The 15,050-nt window shown below is 35.8% G+C and overlaps 1 protein-coding gene across 1 annotated transcript in view; it reads left to right on the plus strand.

Annotated features, from left to right (window-relative positions):
- Nucleotides 1-15,050, plus strand: part of LOC150086058 (tyrosine-protein phosphatase 69D-like) — a 495,496-nt gene that overhangs the window by 219,282 nt on the left and 261,164 nt on the right. The window contains exon 2 of the mRNA XM_090374352.1: nucleotides 12,454-12,756. Coding sequence (XP_090230478.1) covers nucleotides 12,454-12,756 — 303 coding nt within the window. The remainder of the gene's footprint in view (nucleotides 1-12,453; nucleotides 12,757-15,050) is intronic.

The raw sequence follows: 15,050 nt of genomic DNA on the forward strand, positions 1-15,050 counted from the left end.
CACTTGCTTTCTTGCATCATGTGCCACTACTACTACTACTACTACTACTATTTGTACCCCTTCTGAAAGAATAATGAATAATCTATTGCTGAATCTCAAACAGAAACATGATTCATCACTAAAGACGACACGATACCATTTTTGTCCTGAAGCAGCTCTCTTCCAGCACCACTGAAGACGGTGAAATGACGCTAGAGGCAGAGGAGACAATGGACGACGAGAATGCATCTCCCTACTTCTTGCAGTCATCTGTAAATGGTTCCTCCGACACAACAGATAGCGATATGATGTTGGAAATATGGCGGATTGTGTTAGATCTCTTATCGTTGGCGAATCTGTCAATTCTCCCGTTTTCTTCTGATGCCACGAGAACCTTGATGATATGTCAGAATTACCGAAAACTTGGGTTTTTCGTCCAGCAAACAAAACAAGCATTTTACAGACAATATACACAGAGCAAGCCCATAGTTGCTGATGCTCCTAAAACCATACTACAACGACATTAGCTGGAAGCCAACAAAGATTTATTTTCTGAAGAATCCACTTTTTTTCCTGCCATTATTCTTAACTTTTTCTTAGGCCTTAATGTGGCGTAGTATTTATTATGATTTTGGGAATTATCCAGGATGGTGTTTTTTGAACAACTCAATGTTCAATACTGATATCGGAAGTTCCTTTTTTTTTTCCTTTTGGCAATGTCTGCTCCACTCGAGTATAACTGTTGAAGTTAAACCTCCCATCTTTCGTTCTTCAATCTGAATTATGGTCTTCGAACAATAAAACAAAAAAATTTTCATCGGTGCTTTACATAATGACATTGCCAGTGGGTGATAACAGCTCTCCTTTAAGCAATAAACGGTGAAATAAAATGCTGTTAGGTGTTTTGAATTTTTTCTAGAAATGCACTTCGTGAAAATTCTTTTTATTTGCTCTCATTTATTACACACATTTATTTTTGTGTGTAGGGTGAAAAAAAATGTGCTATCTCTCTCTCTCTCTCTCTCTCTCTCTCTCTCTCTCTCTCTCTCTCTCTCTCTCTCTCTCCTCTTTCGCTCTCTACGATTATCTAAACAAGGCCCTAACTTGCAACTTAAACGAAATGATGTATTTATCCATTAGTGTCCAGAGCGTGAAGTTGATAGCTTGTCCAGTATTTCATTTTTGAATATTTGCGTATAAAATGAGACAAACTTATTGGACGAAGGGTCATAACCGAGCATTGCAGGAAATTTTTTTTGCCATGTCACAAAAATCTCATCAACGACTTCTAAAAGGAGTTAAATCTTATTTCAAAAGCACCATTAAGTTTCATTGTGCTCCCTTTTAGACCATTTTCTATTCTCTACAAGGTAACGTTTATTAGTTATCATGGGCGTGCTTGATGTAGTTCTTCTCTTTCTCAATTTTTCCCCGGTCTACTCATTAGCGTTCCTCTTACAGAACGTACAACCCGGTTTTGCCATCTATTGTGTCAGGAAGGGCAGAGGAGACATCATCTCATGTGTTGTTTCTATGGTAACTGAGGACGTGAAAGATTTTTTTCTTTCTTTTTACTTCTGTCACCTTAAGAAGACAGAAAGAGTTCATATCTTAGAGTGTCGATGATGCTCCATTTTTTAAGGAGAACTCTATCCACAATTTTTCTCCTCCATAATGTTTCTAACTAAACTATCTGCAGCATGCATAAAATTAATGTGATTTTCAGTATTTCACCAGAATGGTTTTAAACTTATTGAGAGACAATCCATAAATGTTCTCTGGGAATATTTTTCCTCTGCATTTTGTTTATTGTTGTTGTTGTCGTAGGGTTTTAGAAGCATCAACGACTAAGGCCATATTGATCCGTATATACTGTTTGTAAATTGCGTGTTCTGTGGTCGATTTTCTGTTTTCTGGACAAAAAACCTGAGATTCCTGGAGCAAAAACCATGCTATCCTCGCCTAAGATCGACTAACTCAGACACGTTGTGAAAAAAGCCCATAAATATTCCTCACGTCATCGACGAGACTTGAACTTAGGTCTTTTCCTCAGTTTCCAGGAGAAACATGCAATCCATGGATTGGATTTTTCTCCTGGACACTGAGGTACTTCTTCTGCATTCAGGCAAATCAACCACCACAAACTACACCAAATGCAAACACAGTATACCGTTGCCTCGTAGCATTAGTTGCTCTGGTGCTAATATACAGCCTCTTCATTACAACAAATCCTACATCCATCCTAAAATGAGACTTCCAAATCTGTTCATGGTATATTGTTCTGGGATTGTGTTACCCAGATGCAGTACTTTGCGTTTATTAATGCTAAACCTCAATTGCTATTTTTCAGCCCATCTATCTAATTTATCCAGTAACCTGGTACTGAACTTATATCTTATGCAGATGAGGCCAGCCATAGTGTTGTAGAAATCGGCCTTTAAGAAAGTCATGGGTCGATGAATTTCGTACTAATCCATCTTGATGAGCCCAGTATTCGCTGATCAGCAGATTTATGATTTGAGAAATGGATGGCCAGATAGGCAAGACATATGAAGTGACGCTTGGCATCCCCATGATGTATGAAATTTCTAGATGTGGTGTTTTCAGCCAGTTCTTGTTAAGGGTCAATAACGATGCCCCGATCTTATTCTTTATCGCTTAGAATGCATTAGGAAGGACCTCATACCAAATGAGACCTAAATCATTTTGTTATCTATCTTCTAAGTGGTTTTGCTGTCCGCGAAGACATAAATATTTATTATTTTCGTTCTTTCTGGTGCAAATCACTTGCGCTGATAAATATGAGCAGCAAATAAGAGCATTCCCACCTAAAAAAGTGAACTGCCCCTTTTGGTATTAATGGCAGGTTGCAGATTTCGAACAAGATCTCAAAAATCTTTTGCATAACTTTCCTGCTAGGGGGGAAAAAGGGCAAGCAATTTATGCCCTTAAAAAATAAAATGTAAGGATTCCTGATGAAGGAAGTTATCGTTTTGTAAAAATGTCAAGTTTTCATAATGCCTTCATTTTGTTTTATACTTTCACTTGAATTCCTTTCCTCTTCTGCGTAGCAGGACAATTAATTTATCTCCACCTTTTCTTCCCCGAAGACTCACTGGAAAATCGATTTCTGTTGATGATAGAAGAAAGAATTTTTCAAACTACATCGTTCGGTAGGAAAGTAAAAAGGAAAAAAAGAAGAATGTGAATAATTGAAGAAAACTATCTTAGACGTGGCCTCTATGTAATTTCTTTGGGATTACAAAACTCTAAGAAACGTTTCTCTACAATCTTTAAGAAGAAATTTCCGATATTTTCTGCACAAAGATCAGAATTAAATCCATTTGTGCTATATAAATTACCTCAGCTATACGAAATATAAAGGTATTGTGGTGAAGGGCCGGCATCATGAAATGTGCTCCCCACCATTTTTCATGTCTGCACCACTGAAACACCACTCTTCCTTATATGGCCAACAACAGCAAAGTCAGATGGTGGGCATTAACCGTAGAAACCACCTAATCATGCCATACTTGGGACAGCTGTTATTGCGTGAATAATAACCAATACAGTCCTCTCTCTATGTGGTCACCAACGATTCTATTCTCCACGATCCTTTAATGCACTCTCCACCATTTCTTTTTTTTCTCCCTCGATAGATCCATCGTACACTGAATCACAACTTTCATTTTGCTTTCCTTTCTCTTCGGATGTTTAGCATCAGAGGGTCTTCCAGGTGGAAATCAGACGCTACGTTTCCCACCGTGAGCGTGAAGCATGCGTCTCTTGAAGCACATGCACTGGCGTACGTGATTGATAGTTCACGTCAGGGACCGTATACTTAAGAGATGCGGTACAGACTTGGTAGTGGCAGCCAAAAGAGGTACTCTTAGCAGCCTACAAGACTATCTCAACAAGCCTAGATGTACGTTTACGTCAGCTAATGGAGTGAAACTTAAAAGTTAAAAAATCTTTCTGCTAAATAATTAAGATTTTTACTTCTTTATGTCTTAATATGTTTATCCAGTTCTTTCTCCTTTGAATAGACAAGTAACGCATGCGTGTGTTTTTATACAAATAAATGGAAACGTTAACAGCCAGTTAAAAGAATTTAAATCTTTACCTTCAGTATTGATATCCACTTTAATATTGTATTGTTTTAATGCTAAAGGAGTCTGCTTCAATCATGACTGTTTTTGGAGATTTGGAATTTATTATGTTATTGTTATCAGGTTTTAGGAGCGTCAGCGACTGAGGCCATATTGTGGACACAGTGGACAGAAATCATGGGATACCTACCTATAACGGGTAGGCCCACCTTTTTCCCGTATAAGGCAGTCACACAGCAAGGCATTGAGTCCACGAAAGCAGTCCACAGGTATTTCATCTACGCTTGCCTGCACCGCTGTCCATAATTCCGTCGCATTCCTGGGTAGAGGATCCGAAGATCAAACGGACCTATCCACAGCATCTCAAAGATGCTCCATATAGTTCATGCACGAGGAGGCCATTCCATGGTGGTAAACTCTGCAGAATGTTCTTCGAAACATGTTCTAGTCACCACGGCTTTCTGTGGGGAGGCGCATTGTCCTGCTGGAAGAGTCCATTGCTCTGTGGGTGCACGATGACCATAAAGGGACGCAGATGGTCTGCAAGGATGGACACTTAACCTGGACCGTTCAGAGATGCGTCTAGACCTACCACATGTACCAACGTGTGCCAGTTGAACACCCGGGACCATTACCGACCGTCCACCTGCCTGAACAGTTCCTTGTTCACAACGGGTGCACGATGGCTTATTATGTTACGATGGTGAATCCAACATATTGTCTTCCATCTACCTCCATCTAATCTGTACTTCATCTGATTCAAGCGAAGTGGTTTCTGTATTTTTGTAAGAGTCAGCGAAAATATAATATGTGAAATTTTAAATGCCACATTATGGAAAAACGAAATAGAAAAAGTAACTTTTTTTTTAAAGTTGCTGAGGAAAATCATCCTCTCTTTTCTATTGACAGATAATTTTTGTTTTCTCCAAATGTCAGCTTTGGTCTTTCTGGAAATTAACATACTGTTATCGATTCTAAAAATGAGATGCTAAAATTAAACACAAAAATTCATTTTACGTACTATCATTGCCGACTACTGTATTTTTTTCTTAAAGATAAACCCAATATATGCATCTTTCTCTTTTATTTATGATCAAAGAAAAGTAAGATCTCTCTCTCTTCGTATCTTTTCTTAGTCTGTCTCCTTATATTTGCTGCTTATATATACATATTTAATTCTTCAACTACTTGTCGCTTCGCTTTTCTGTTTTTTCTTTTTTTTCCTCCATAACTAAAAGTAATTACTTCGGTTTAATATCCTTCAATCAATACAGAAACTTATAAAAACATTATTGCTCTAAGAATCACAGAAACCAGAGTTTGAACAAAAGAAAAAAAATCGACTGTTAAATGAAATACGAATATATAATTAAATTAGTATTTTTCTTTCAAAATTACTTTCACTCTTTTTCGTATTCCAGAAGTACTGGGGCCAAATAGGGGTTGGCAAATTTCGAGCAGTGGTGTTATTATTTAAAAATTTCTCTTTTGTGATTCTTCGATTAATGAGTCAAACTGAATACAATTGTCATTTTATATTTTAAGAAGAATTACACTTAGAACTGCAGTAATTTATATTAAGAAACCTCTGCCCTAGTTGCAGGGACTGAAATATTTATTAATGGTTGGTGTTCGATTTTCCTTTCTTTTTTCTGTTTCCTGACATAGTGGTATCTAAATCTATGACCATGCTTTCATACATAAAATATATGTACTCATTTATCTCCTTCAAAAAAAAAGAAGAAAAGAAAAGTATACCTGCAGGACATTCCTTATTTATTGCCTGCATTGTTAAGATAGTCCTTTATTATTTTAAAAATACAGGATGTTTTTCTTTTATAATATTTTGTGTTGATGGGATGAAATAAAGCCCACAGCCCTCCCCGGACGAACTCAGCTCCAATGTGATAAAGACCCATCAAGCCAGAATTCGATTGCATGCCTACTTTTTTTTCGCTTTGTGTGGAAAACAGCCATATCCACTATACTAATCGCGAGTGCCAGATAGCTTACATTAGAAAAATATGCGTTTTTAGAATGATTTTTGGACAATATTTTCCAGCAACAGCCAATAATATTTCTTGTTTCATTCTTGATAACAATTACTTCGACTTATGTCTTGAAGTCCTAAGTTTAAATCCCTTCAATGATGAGAGGAATTTTTATGGGTTTTGTTCTTGTTCACAATGTGGTTGAGTTCGTCCTTCCAGAAGCTAGGGTTTTCTTCTAGGTTGGTTGGTTGACGTTGGGTTTTAGGAGCATCAGCAACTTGGGCAATATTGGGCTGTAAATTGCGTCTGTTCTGTGGTCGGTTTTGCTGGATGAAAAGCCCAAATTTCCAGCAGTTAAAACCATGCTACTATTTTTATGCTGCCTATAAAAATTCCTCACATCATTGACGGATTCGAACTCAGATCTTTTCCACCCGGTGTGGGGAGGACGATGATTATACCAACTCTGCTACCCGCGAGAACTTTTCTTCCAGAAAATAGACTGAGAATGCACACAATTAGACACAAACTGTATGCTGATGCCTCATAGCCTTAGTTGCTTTTGCACTTAACGTATACCTAACCTTCTCAATATTTTCGCTCTGCTACACGCACCTAACACTATACTATTGATATTCAAGATTTTTGGTGATCTATCCCCCCTTAAAATTTTCTCGATTTTGCATATGCCAACCTACTCCACCGAAAGGATTTCGCGTACCCCCAGAGATATGCGTACCACCGATTGAATGTTAAGGTATATGGTCTGTTTCCTTAAGAACAGAAAGCAGATTAATTGCTGGGAACTTCTCTGGCAAGTAATGTTGCTCATATTTTTATAATCTTTTTGCGAACACAGTGAATAACTTTTAGTAGATATCTTTAACTTGTTACTTTGTCTTTAACGTGACAATTTTTTTTAAATTTAATTGAGTTCACTGCTTTAGTAACCGTACAACAGTTTGAAACACCAAAGTACTCTTAAATTTGGTGCTCCATCTGTTGACTGTGGTACTTGATACACAAGCCAAATTTATCGTGAAGGTAATTTGAACGAGATTATGATATACCAGCTCTTTACAATGTCTCACAAAACAGGTTTCAGATGACAAGTTCTGAAGAGTCAGCTGAATAACCGAAATTCGAGTTTCAAGAAATAATGCGATCTTAGAAATGATATCTCAGATTGCGTTCTTGCTTCCTCAGTAGTGCGTACAAGTTGGCGTCTTATTGAGACCTATTAACTGCTAAATTATGAGAGTCTAAGATATCGAACAAATGGCTCAATATACAGTATATCGTCCTGTACTGCTGTTAATTAACTATGGATGAGATCCTCTTTTTCCCTCAATAAAGTTAGAGAGAGATAGATGCATGTTGATGTAGTAGACAATGGCTTAACCACTAATTAACTCTATTGTCGTCTGTAAGAGTAAAATTTAGAAAGATGGAGCAAAAACGTGAGCACAATTCCTCAAAAAGAATTCTTGGAGTTTCCATCTTGTCAATAAAGCATAGAATACCCAAAATATTGACCCGAAGAAACTTCTTTCTACATTAGCTAAAGCAAGGACACAAAAATAAAAATTTAGGTCGAAGGTTCGTCTAGGACGCGTAGTATCCTTACATCAACCCTTTACACACCTGCCTTAAAAAATGGTAATAATTTTAAAACTGATTTCTAGCTAGAAGGTAGCATTTCAATAATCTTGAAATGTAGTTAAACATAACATTTTCAGTCTGGGTCTGCCTTGGCGCCTTTTGCCCTGTTATCAAAATATTATTCTACAATAAAATCCTATTCTCGAACTGTAAATGTAGCGTCAGTAACATAACGTGATCGACACTATATATATATATATATATATATATATATAGATATATATATATATATGAGAGAGAGGGAAGAGTATTGCAATATTGAACTAATATCAGACCATTATTGATAATTCATTTTCTCTATATCCAATAAACCATTCTAAACATCCATAAAGCTTCAATTTTTTCGCGAAAATAAGTGGAATGCACTAGCATTCATCTTTCGCTTGGACGCTAGGCAGACTCAGTGATAAAAAAGTGAAAGTTTTTTCCACAATAATATATTACCTCCGGTCTGTATTTTTTTTTTTTATCTTTTTGCTATCCACTGAAATAAAATACAATCTTGTTGGAACAAGCAGACGACAATAATAAGATTCGTCCGAGATGCCTATCTCATCTCTCCTTGCGTGTAATTCAATCACCGTTCCAACTTGCGCTGTGAGAAAGACAATTTGGCCAGATTTGTTTCTCGGTATCGTCCCTGCAGCTATAGGGGAATTGCTATATAATATATAAAAGAGAAATTGAGAACAACTTCTACAACTGTCTTGCGCTTTCTTAGTATAAAGCAACCAGATGACTTCAAGAAAGTACAAAAAAGTAATATTTTTGCATACCAACATGCTTAATGAGTTTTATTTTCCATTTGAATTGGCATTTGGAACCACTGAATCAGCTTTTTTTAAGCAGCAATATTGACTTATATTAATTGCCTGCATGCTATAGTCATCCATTCGAATTGAATGAAATCTATAATGGCAATCAGAATAATAGAAACGCCTTTGTAAACAATGATTCGGCTGTATTAAACTTATGAAATAATGCTGTACTGGAATATCACCGAATCTGACAACCCGATGTACATGCTTTCTGTCGAACATAAATGAAAAATCCCTCCACTCGAAACTCACCTAGTGAACTTCAGAGCTTCAAAGTCTTCATTAATGGTTTCTAATACTTTTACTATTAGTGCACATAGCATCGCATTCGTTATTAGTTCTTTACTATGGGAAAAGTAGGCGCTTTCACTGTTACGAGTATCACATAACGTTAAATTTTCCTTCAAATGAACATTGTTTGAGTGAAATACTTTAATTTACATGAAATAAACATCATCGATGTCTGTTTCAAATAAACTAAACTTCAGTTGCAGTTTTTCTTGAAAACATCACTGATGTCTATTTCAAGGAATACTGAAATGGACATCATGACGTCTGTTTCAAATAAATTAAATCTTCAGTTTTCCTTCAAAACATCACTGATAACAGCTTCAGTTTTCCTTGAAAACATCACTGAAATAGACATCATGACGTCTGTTTCAGATAAATTAAACTTCAGTTGCAGTTTCCCTTCAAAACAACACTGATGTGAATTTCAATTTTCCTTCAAAACAACACTGATGTCAATTTCAGTTTTCCTTCGAAACAACACTGATGTCAATTTCAGTTTTCCATGAAAACATCACTGATGTCAATTTCAGTTTTCCATGAAAACATCACTGATGTCAATTTCAGTTTTCCATGAAAACATCACTGATGTCAATTTCAGTTTTCCATGAAAACATCACTGATGTCTATTTCAAGGAATACTGAAATGGACATCAGTTTAACATCAGTTAAATCTTCAGTTTTCCTTGAAAACATCACTGATATCAATTTCAGTTTTCCTTGAAAACATCACTGATGTCTATTTCAAGGAACACTGAAATAGACATCATGACGTCTGTTTCAAATAAATTAAACTTCAGTTGCAGTTTTCCTCCAAAACAACACTGATGTCAATTTCAGTTTTCCTTCGAAACATCACTGATGTCAATTTCAGTTTTCCATGAAAACATCACTGATGCTATTTCATGGAACACTAAAATGGACATCATTGATGTCTATTTCAAATAAATTAAACTTCAGTTGCAGTTTTCCTTGAAAACATCACTGATGTCTATTTCAAGGAATACTGAAATGGACATCATGACGTCTGTTTCAAATAAATTAAACTTCAGTTGCAGTTTTCATCGGCGCCTCCGTAGCCAGGTGGGAAGGAGCAGCAGTGAGTAGCACATGCTTCTTGATTAGACCGGGGTTCAAGCCCGTGACCACCAAATACGGAGGATGCGGAAAGGTCAGGGAATGACCACCGCATTTCCCGGAGCAATATGGCCTTAGTTGCTAATGCTCCTAAAAACCGAATAACAACAACAGCAGTTTTCATCCAAAACATCACTGATGTGAATTTCAGTTTTCCTTCAAAACAACACTGATGTCAATTTCAGTTTTCCTTCGAAACATCACTGATGTCAATTTCAGTTTTCCATGAAAACATCACTGATGTCTATTTCAAGGAACACTGAAATGGACATCATTTATGTCTGTTTCAAATAAATTAAACTTCAGTTGCAGTTTTCCTTGAAAACATCACTGATGTCTATTTCAATGAATACTGAAATGGACATCATAACATCTGTTTCAAAAAAATGAAATCTTCAGTTTTCCCTCAAAACATCACTGATGTGAATTTCAGTTTTCCTTCAAAACAACACTGATGTCAATTTCAGTTTTCCATGAAAACATCACTGATGTCTATTTCAAAGAACACTGAAATGTACATCATTGTCTGTTTCAAATAAATTAAACTTCAGTTGCAGTTTTCCTTCAAAATAGCACTGATTTCAATTACAGTTTTCCTTGAAAACATCACATGTCTATTTCCAGGAATACTGAAATGGATATGATTAGCGTCTGATGATGTTCAAATAAATTAAATTTCAAATTTCCTTTAACACATCGCTGATGTCTATTTCAATTAATTCTCAATTTTCAATTCATTTCAGTACTGAAATGGACATCATGACGTCTGTTTCGAATAAATCAAAACTTCAGTTGCAGTTTTCCTTCAAAACATCACTAATGTAAATTTCAGTTTTCCTTGAAAGCATTACTGGTGTCAATTTCAGTTTTCCTTGAAAACATCACTTATGTCTATTTCCAGAAATACTGAAATGGATATCATTGGCCTCTGATGATGTTCGAATTAATTAAATTTCAAATTTCCTTTAACACATCGCTAATATCTATTTCAATTACATTGAAATGGACATCATGATGTCTGTTTCAAATAAATTAAACTTCAGTTGCAGTTTTCCTTCAAAACATCACTGATGTCAATTTCAGTTTTCCTTCAAAACATCACTAATGTCAATTTCAATTTTCCTTGAAAGCATCACTAATGTCAATTTCAGTTTTCCTTGAAAGCATTACTGATGTCAGTTTTAGTTTTCCTTGAAAGCATCACTGATTTCAGTTTTCCTTGAAAACATCACTGATATCAATTTCAGCTTTCCTTGAAAACATCACTGATGTCTATTTCCAGGAACAATGAAATGGACATCATTGGCGTCTGATGATGTTCACATAAATTACATTTCAATTTTCCTCTAAAACACCGCTGATGTCTATTTCAAGGAACACTGAAATGGACATCACTGATGTTTTAAAATTATTGTCATTAAATTTCAAATTTAGTTTTCCTTGAGAACATTGTTGGTGTCTATTTCAAGGAATACTGAAATGCATCGGAGTTCCTAGGCAATGTGGCGCCAGGGTGCTAATCGCAATTTGGCGCTCTCCTTTAAAATTTTCTTCATATGTGTATGTAAGTTGCAGGTTTTCAGGCGCTCCTTGAATGATGGCGCCCTCCTTTAAAATTTTCTTCATATGTGTATGTAAGTTGCAGGTTTTCAGGCGCTCCTTGAATGTTGGTGCCCTCCTTTAAAATTTTCTTCATATGTGTATGTAAGTTGCAGGTTTTCAGGCACTCCTTGAATGTTGGCGCCTGATGCAGTGCACCCCTGGTACCCTCTGAACGGCTCGCCCCTGCTGAAATGGACATCATTGATGTCTGTTTTAAATAAATTAAATTTCAATTTCCCTTGAAAATATCGCTGATGTCTATTTCAAGGAATACTGAAATTGACATCTATTTCTGAAATACTTTTTCAGTATTTCAGAAATAGACATCACTGATGTCTATTTCATGGAGTACTGAAATTGACATCACTGATGTCTATTTCATGGAATACTGAAATGGATATCACTGATGTCTGTTTCAAATAAATTAGATTTTAATTTCAGTTTTCCTTGAAAACATCACTGTTGTCTATTTCAAGAAACGCTGAACATTATTGTCATTAAATGTCAATTTCGATTTTCTTTGAAAACGTTGTTGTCTATTTCAAGGAATACTGAAATGGACATCATCGTTGTCTGTTTCAAATAAATTAAATTTCATTTTCAGTTTTCCTTGAAAACATCGCTGTTTATTGCTAGGAAAATTAAAATAGATATATTGTTGATGTCCGTTTGAAATAAATTAAATATCAAACACGTTGATGTCTGTGTCAAGTAACTTAAAATTTCTTTTGTTTTCATAAGTTAATTTTTCTTTGACAAAAAAAAGAAAAAGATTCTAGTTTTTCCATATTTTCATATTCTAGTTTTTAGAAACAAGAATATGAACAGTGTTTTGTTTTTAAAATTCAATTTGTTCTTTCTTTCTAGGATGCTTATCTATTCTGGAACACACAACCGATCCTCCTGTGGCAGCCAATTGTTCTCTAGTTACATTAACTTGCCGAGTGGATACTCCTGCACCAGCAGTTGATGTGTGGTGGACTTTTAGAGGTGAAAATGCTTCCAAATTATCAGGTGTCTCCATCATAATGGATCGTGCCGAAGAAGGGATTTGGCAGTTGGAACTAAAGTGCCCAACGTTACAACATGGGGGAAGTTACGCATGTAATGCACAAGCCTTAAACGAAAGTGAAGTGGTCTATAGGAAAGAAACTACCGTGAAGTTATATGGTAAGCAAACGTTTAGAATTTTTTTAAAATTTTGCGTGCAGAATTTTGATTCAAACTTTATAATTTTATCACCAAGAGTTAAGTGGGAGGGAGGGGAGCTTCAGTTAGTACAAAAATGGCAATGTCGCGATGAATGTAAACAAAGAAAGATTATTTACATTTCTTTTACCATTATCTCACGTGGTCTGGTTCGCGGATGCTACATTTAAAGAGTTTGGCCAGATTGCTTTAGCGCGCCCTCTTCCTCTTGCAGTTTTGTTTATACAGTATTATGTTACTCTGGTGAATACTTACAATCCTTTTTATGGGCTGTATCCGGTAAATATCAAAGTTTCTGTGCTTTTCCTTTGATATTTTCTGGAATAGCTTGTAACTCGGTGATTGGACTGCAAGATATTCGGTTGAACGTAGTTTTTCTCTTCAATTCACTTTATTTGAATGAGTGTATAGAAAAGGAGAACACAAGTATACATCAGGTTTTGGTGGCTTACGAATAAGAAATTGAGCCCAAAGAAAGTTTTATTTAAAAAAAAAAATCGCTTATAATTAATGGTTACCAAAACCTTAATTGCAAAGTAGAAAACATTATTAAAACGTTAAATTAGTAAAATTTATAAAAGTTAATTTCTAAAAGATATTCGACATGATCTTAAAGGTGGAGAGAACTGAAAATTACGTACTATTAAAACTATTTAATAATTATGTCGATAATAACATAATGTGATTTTTTCCCAAACATAAAATTCTTCCTTATATAGGTTTCTTTCTTCTTAAGTATATGCACTGTTATTTTATTCAAGTTTTTGTTATCTTACATGCAATTTTTATTCTGTTATGTACTTTAGATTATTTGAATATTGCGGGATTATGTGTATTTTTTTTTTCTTTTCATCCTTGCTTTTTATAAATATTCACGCATTGCATTTGGGATTACTCTTATGTGCAAATAGAAAATAAAAACGTTAAATTGATTTAGGTTTACAAAGTTACTTTGAATCTGGGATCCTTTTAATTTAAAACTGAAGTTGTATTTGAACTTCAAATTGAAGGAGATATTCATGTTTCTAGCCTATAATTCACGATTTATCACAAAAAAAAAAAAAAAACACTTTTAAAAAGCAACGACTTTTATATGCGAACCGAGCATATTTCGTTTCTGCGCATTCTCCACATTGCCCATTCGTTCCTCCAACCAATGCATGACAACAAACATAGTATCTACTTCTTCAGCTAGAATATACGATATATATACAGGGCATGGACAAAATAATGGAAACACCTGTGATAAAAGTTATAGGTATGCACTAATATGGTATTGGAGCACCTTTTGCTTTTAAAACAGCTTGTGTTCTATGTGGAATAGATTTAAATAAATCTAAAACTGTCATAAGAGAAGACTGGACTATTGTTCATGAAGAAATGTTTCAATTTCCTTGAGTGATGAAGGCACCTCCGTAGCCAGGTGGGAAGGAGCAGTAGTGCGTAGCACACGCTTCTTGATTAGACCGGGGTTCGAGCCCGTCACCACCAAATACGGAGGATGCAGAAAGGTCAGGGAATGACCACCGCATATCCCGGAGGAATATGGCCTTAGTTGCTAATGCTCCTAAAAAAAACCAAATTGAGTGATGAAGGTGGAGGAAATCTCCTTCTCACACTCTCTTCTTGAAATATGCCCACAATGACTCAATAACGTTTAGGTTTGGTGATTGTGCAGGTCATGGGAGACGCCAAGCCTCAGTTTCATGCTCCTCAAACCAAGATTGGACACTTCTGGCTGCGTGCATTGGAGCATTATCATCTTGAAACATGGCATCATTTGGAGGAAACAATATTTGTACCATGGGATGAACATGATCACTCAGAATATCGAGGTTGAGGTAATCAGTGGCAGTAATTCGCCCATTCAGAGTGATGAGGATCAAAAGCATACCAAGATACTGCTGTCCAAACCATCGTTGATCTTCCTCCATGTTTGACGGTTGCCATGTTTCCAGTCAAACTGGATACGTCATTGCATCCTCTTTCTAGCATTACCATGAATAAAGAATGGCTTGGCAATAGGAACTCTGCCATAAATTTCACCTTTAAACACATCAGCAGTTTTAGTCCTGATGCCCCTTCCACCATCACTTTTGACCTTTTTGGAAGCCAAAGAGGAGTCATGTTCGTATATCTTTCTATATCACCTCTAAATAACATCAGCTTTTATCGTATTTCCTGTGAAGGAAATACGATAAAAGTATTAACTGCAAGAAACAAAAAAATCAACACATGTTCATAAATACGCCATA

The sequence above is a fragment of the Mastigoproctus giganteus genome, chromosome 5 (genome assembly GCF_048544385.1).
Source record: "Mastigoproctus giganteus isolate SK-2022 chromosome 5, ASM4854438v1, whole genome shotgun sequence".
NCBI classification, from domain to species: domain Eukaryota; kingdom Metazoa; phylum Arthropoda; class Arachnida; order Uropygi; family Thelyphonidae; genus Mastigoproctus; species Mastigoproctus giganteus.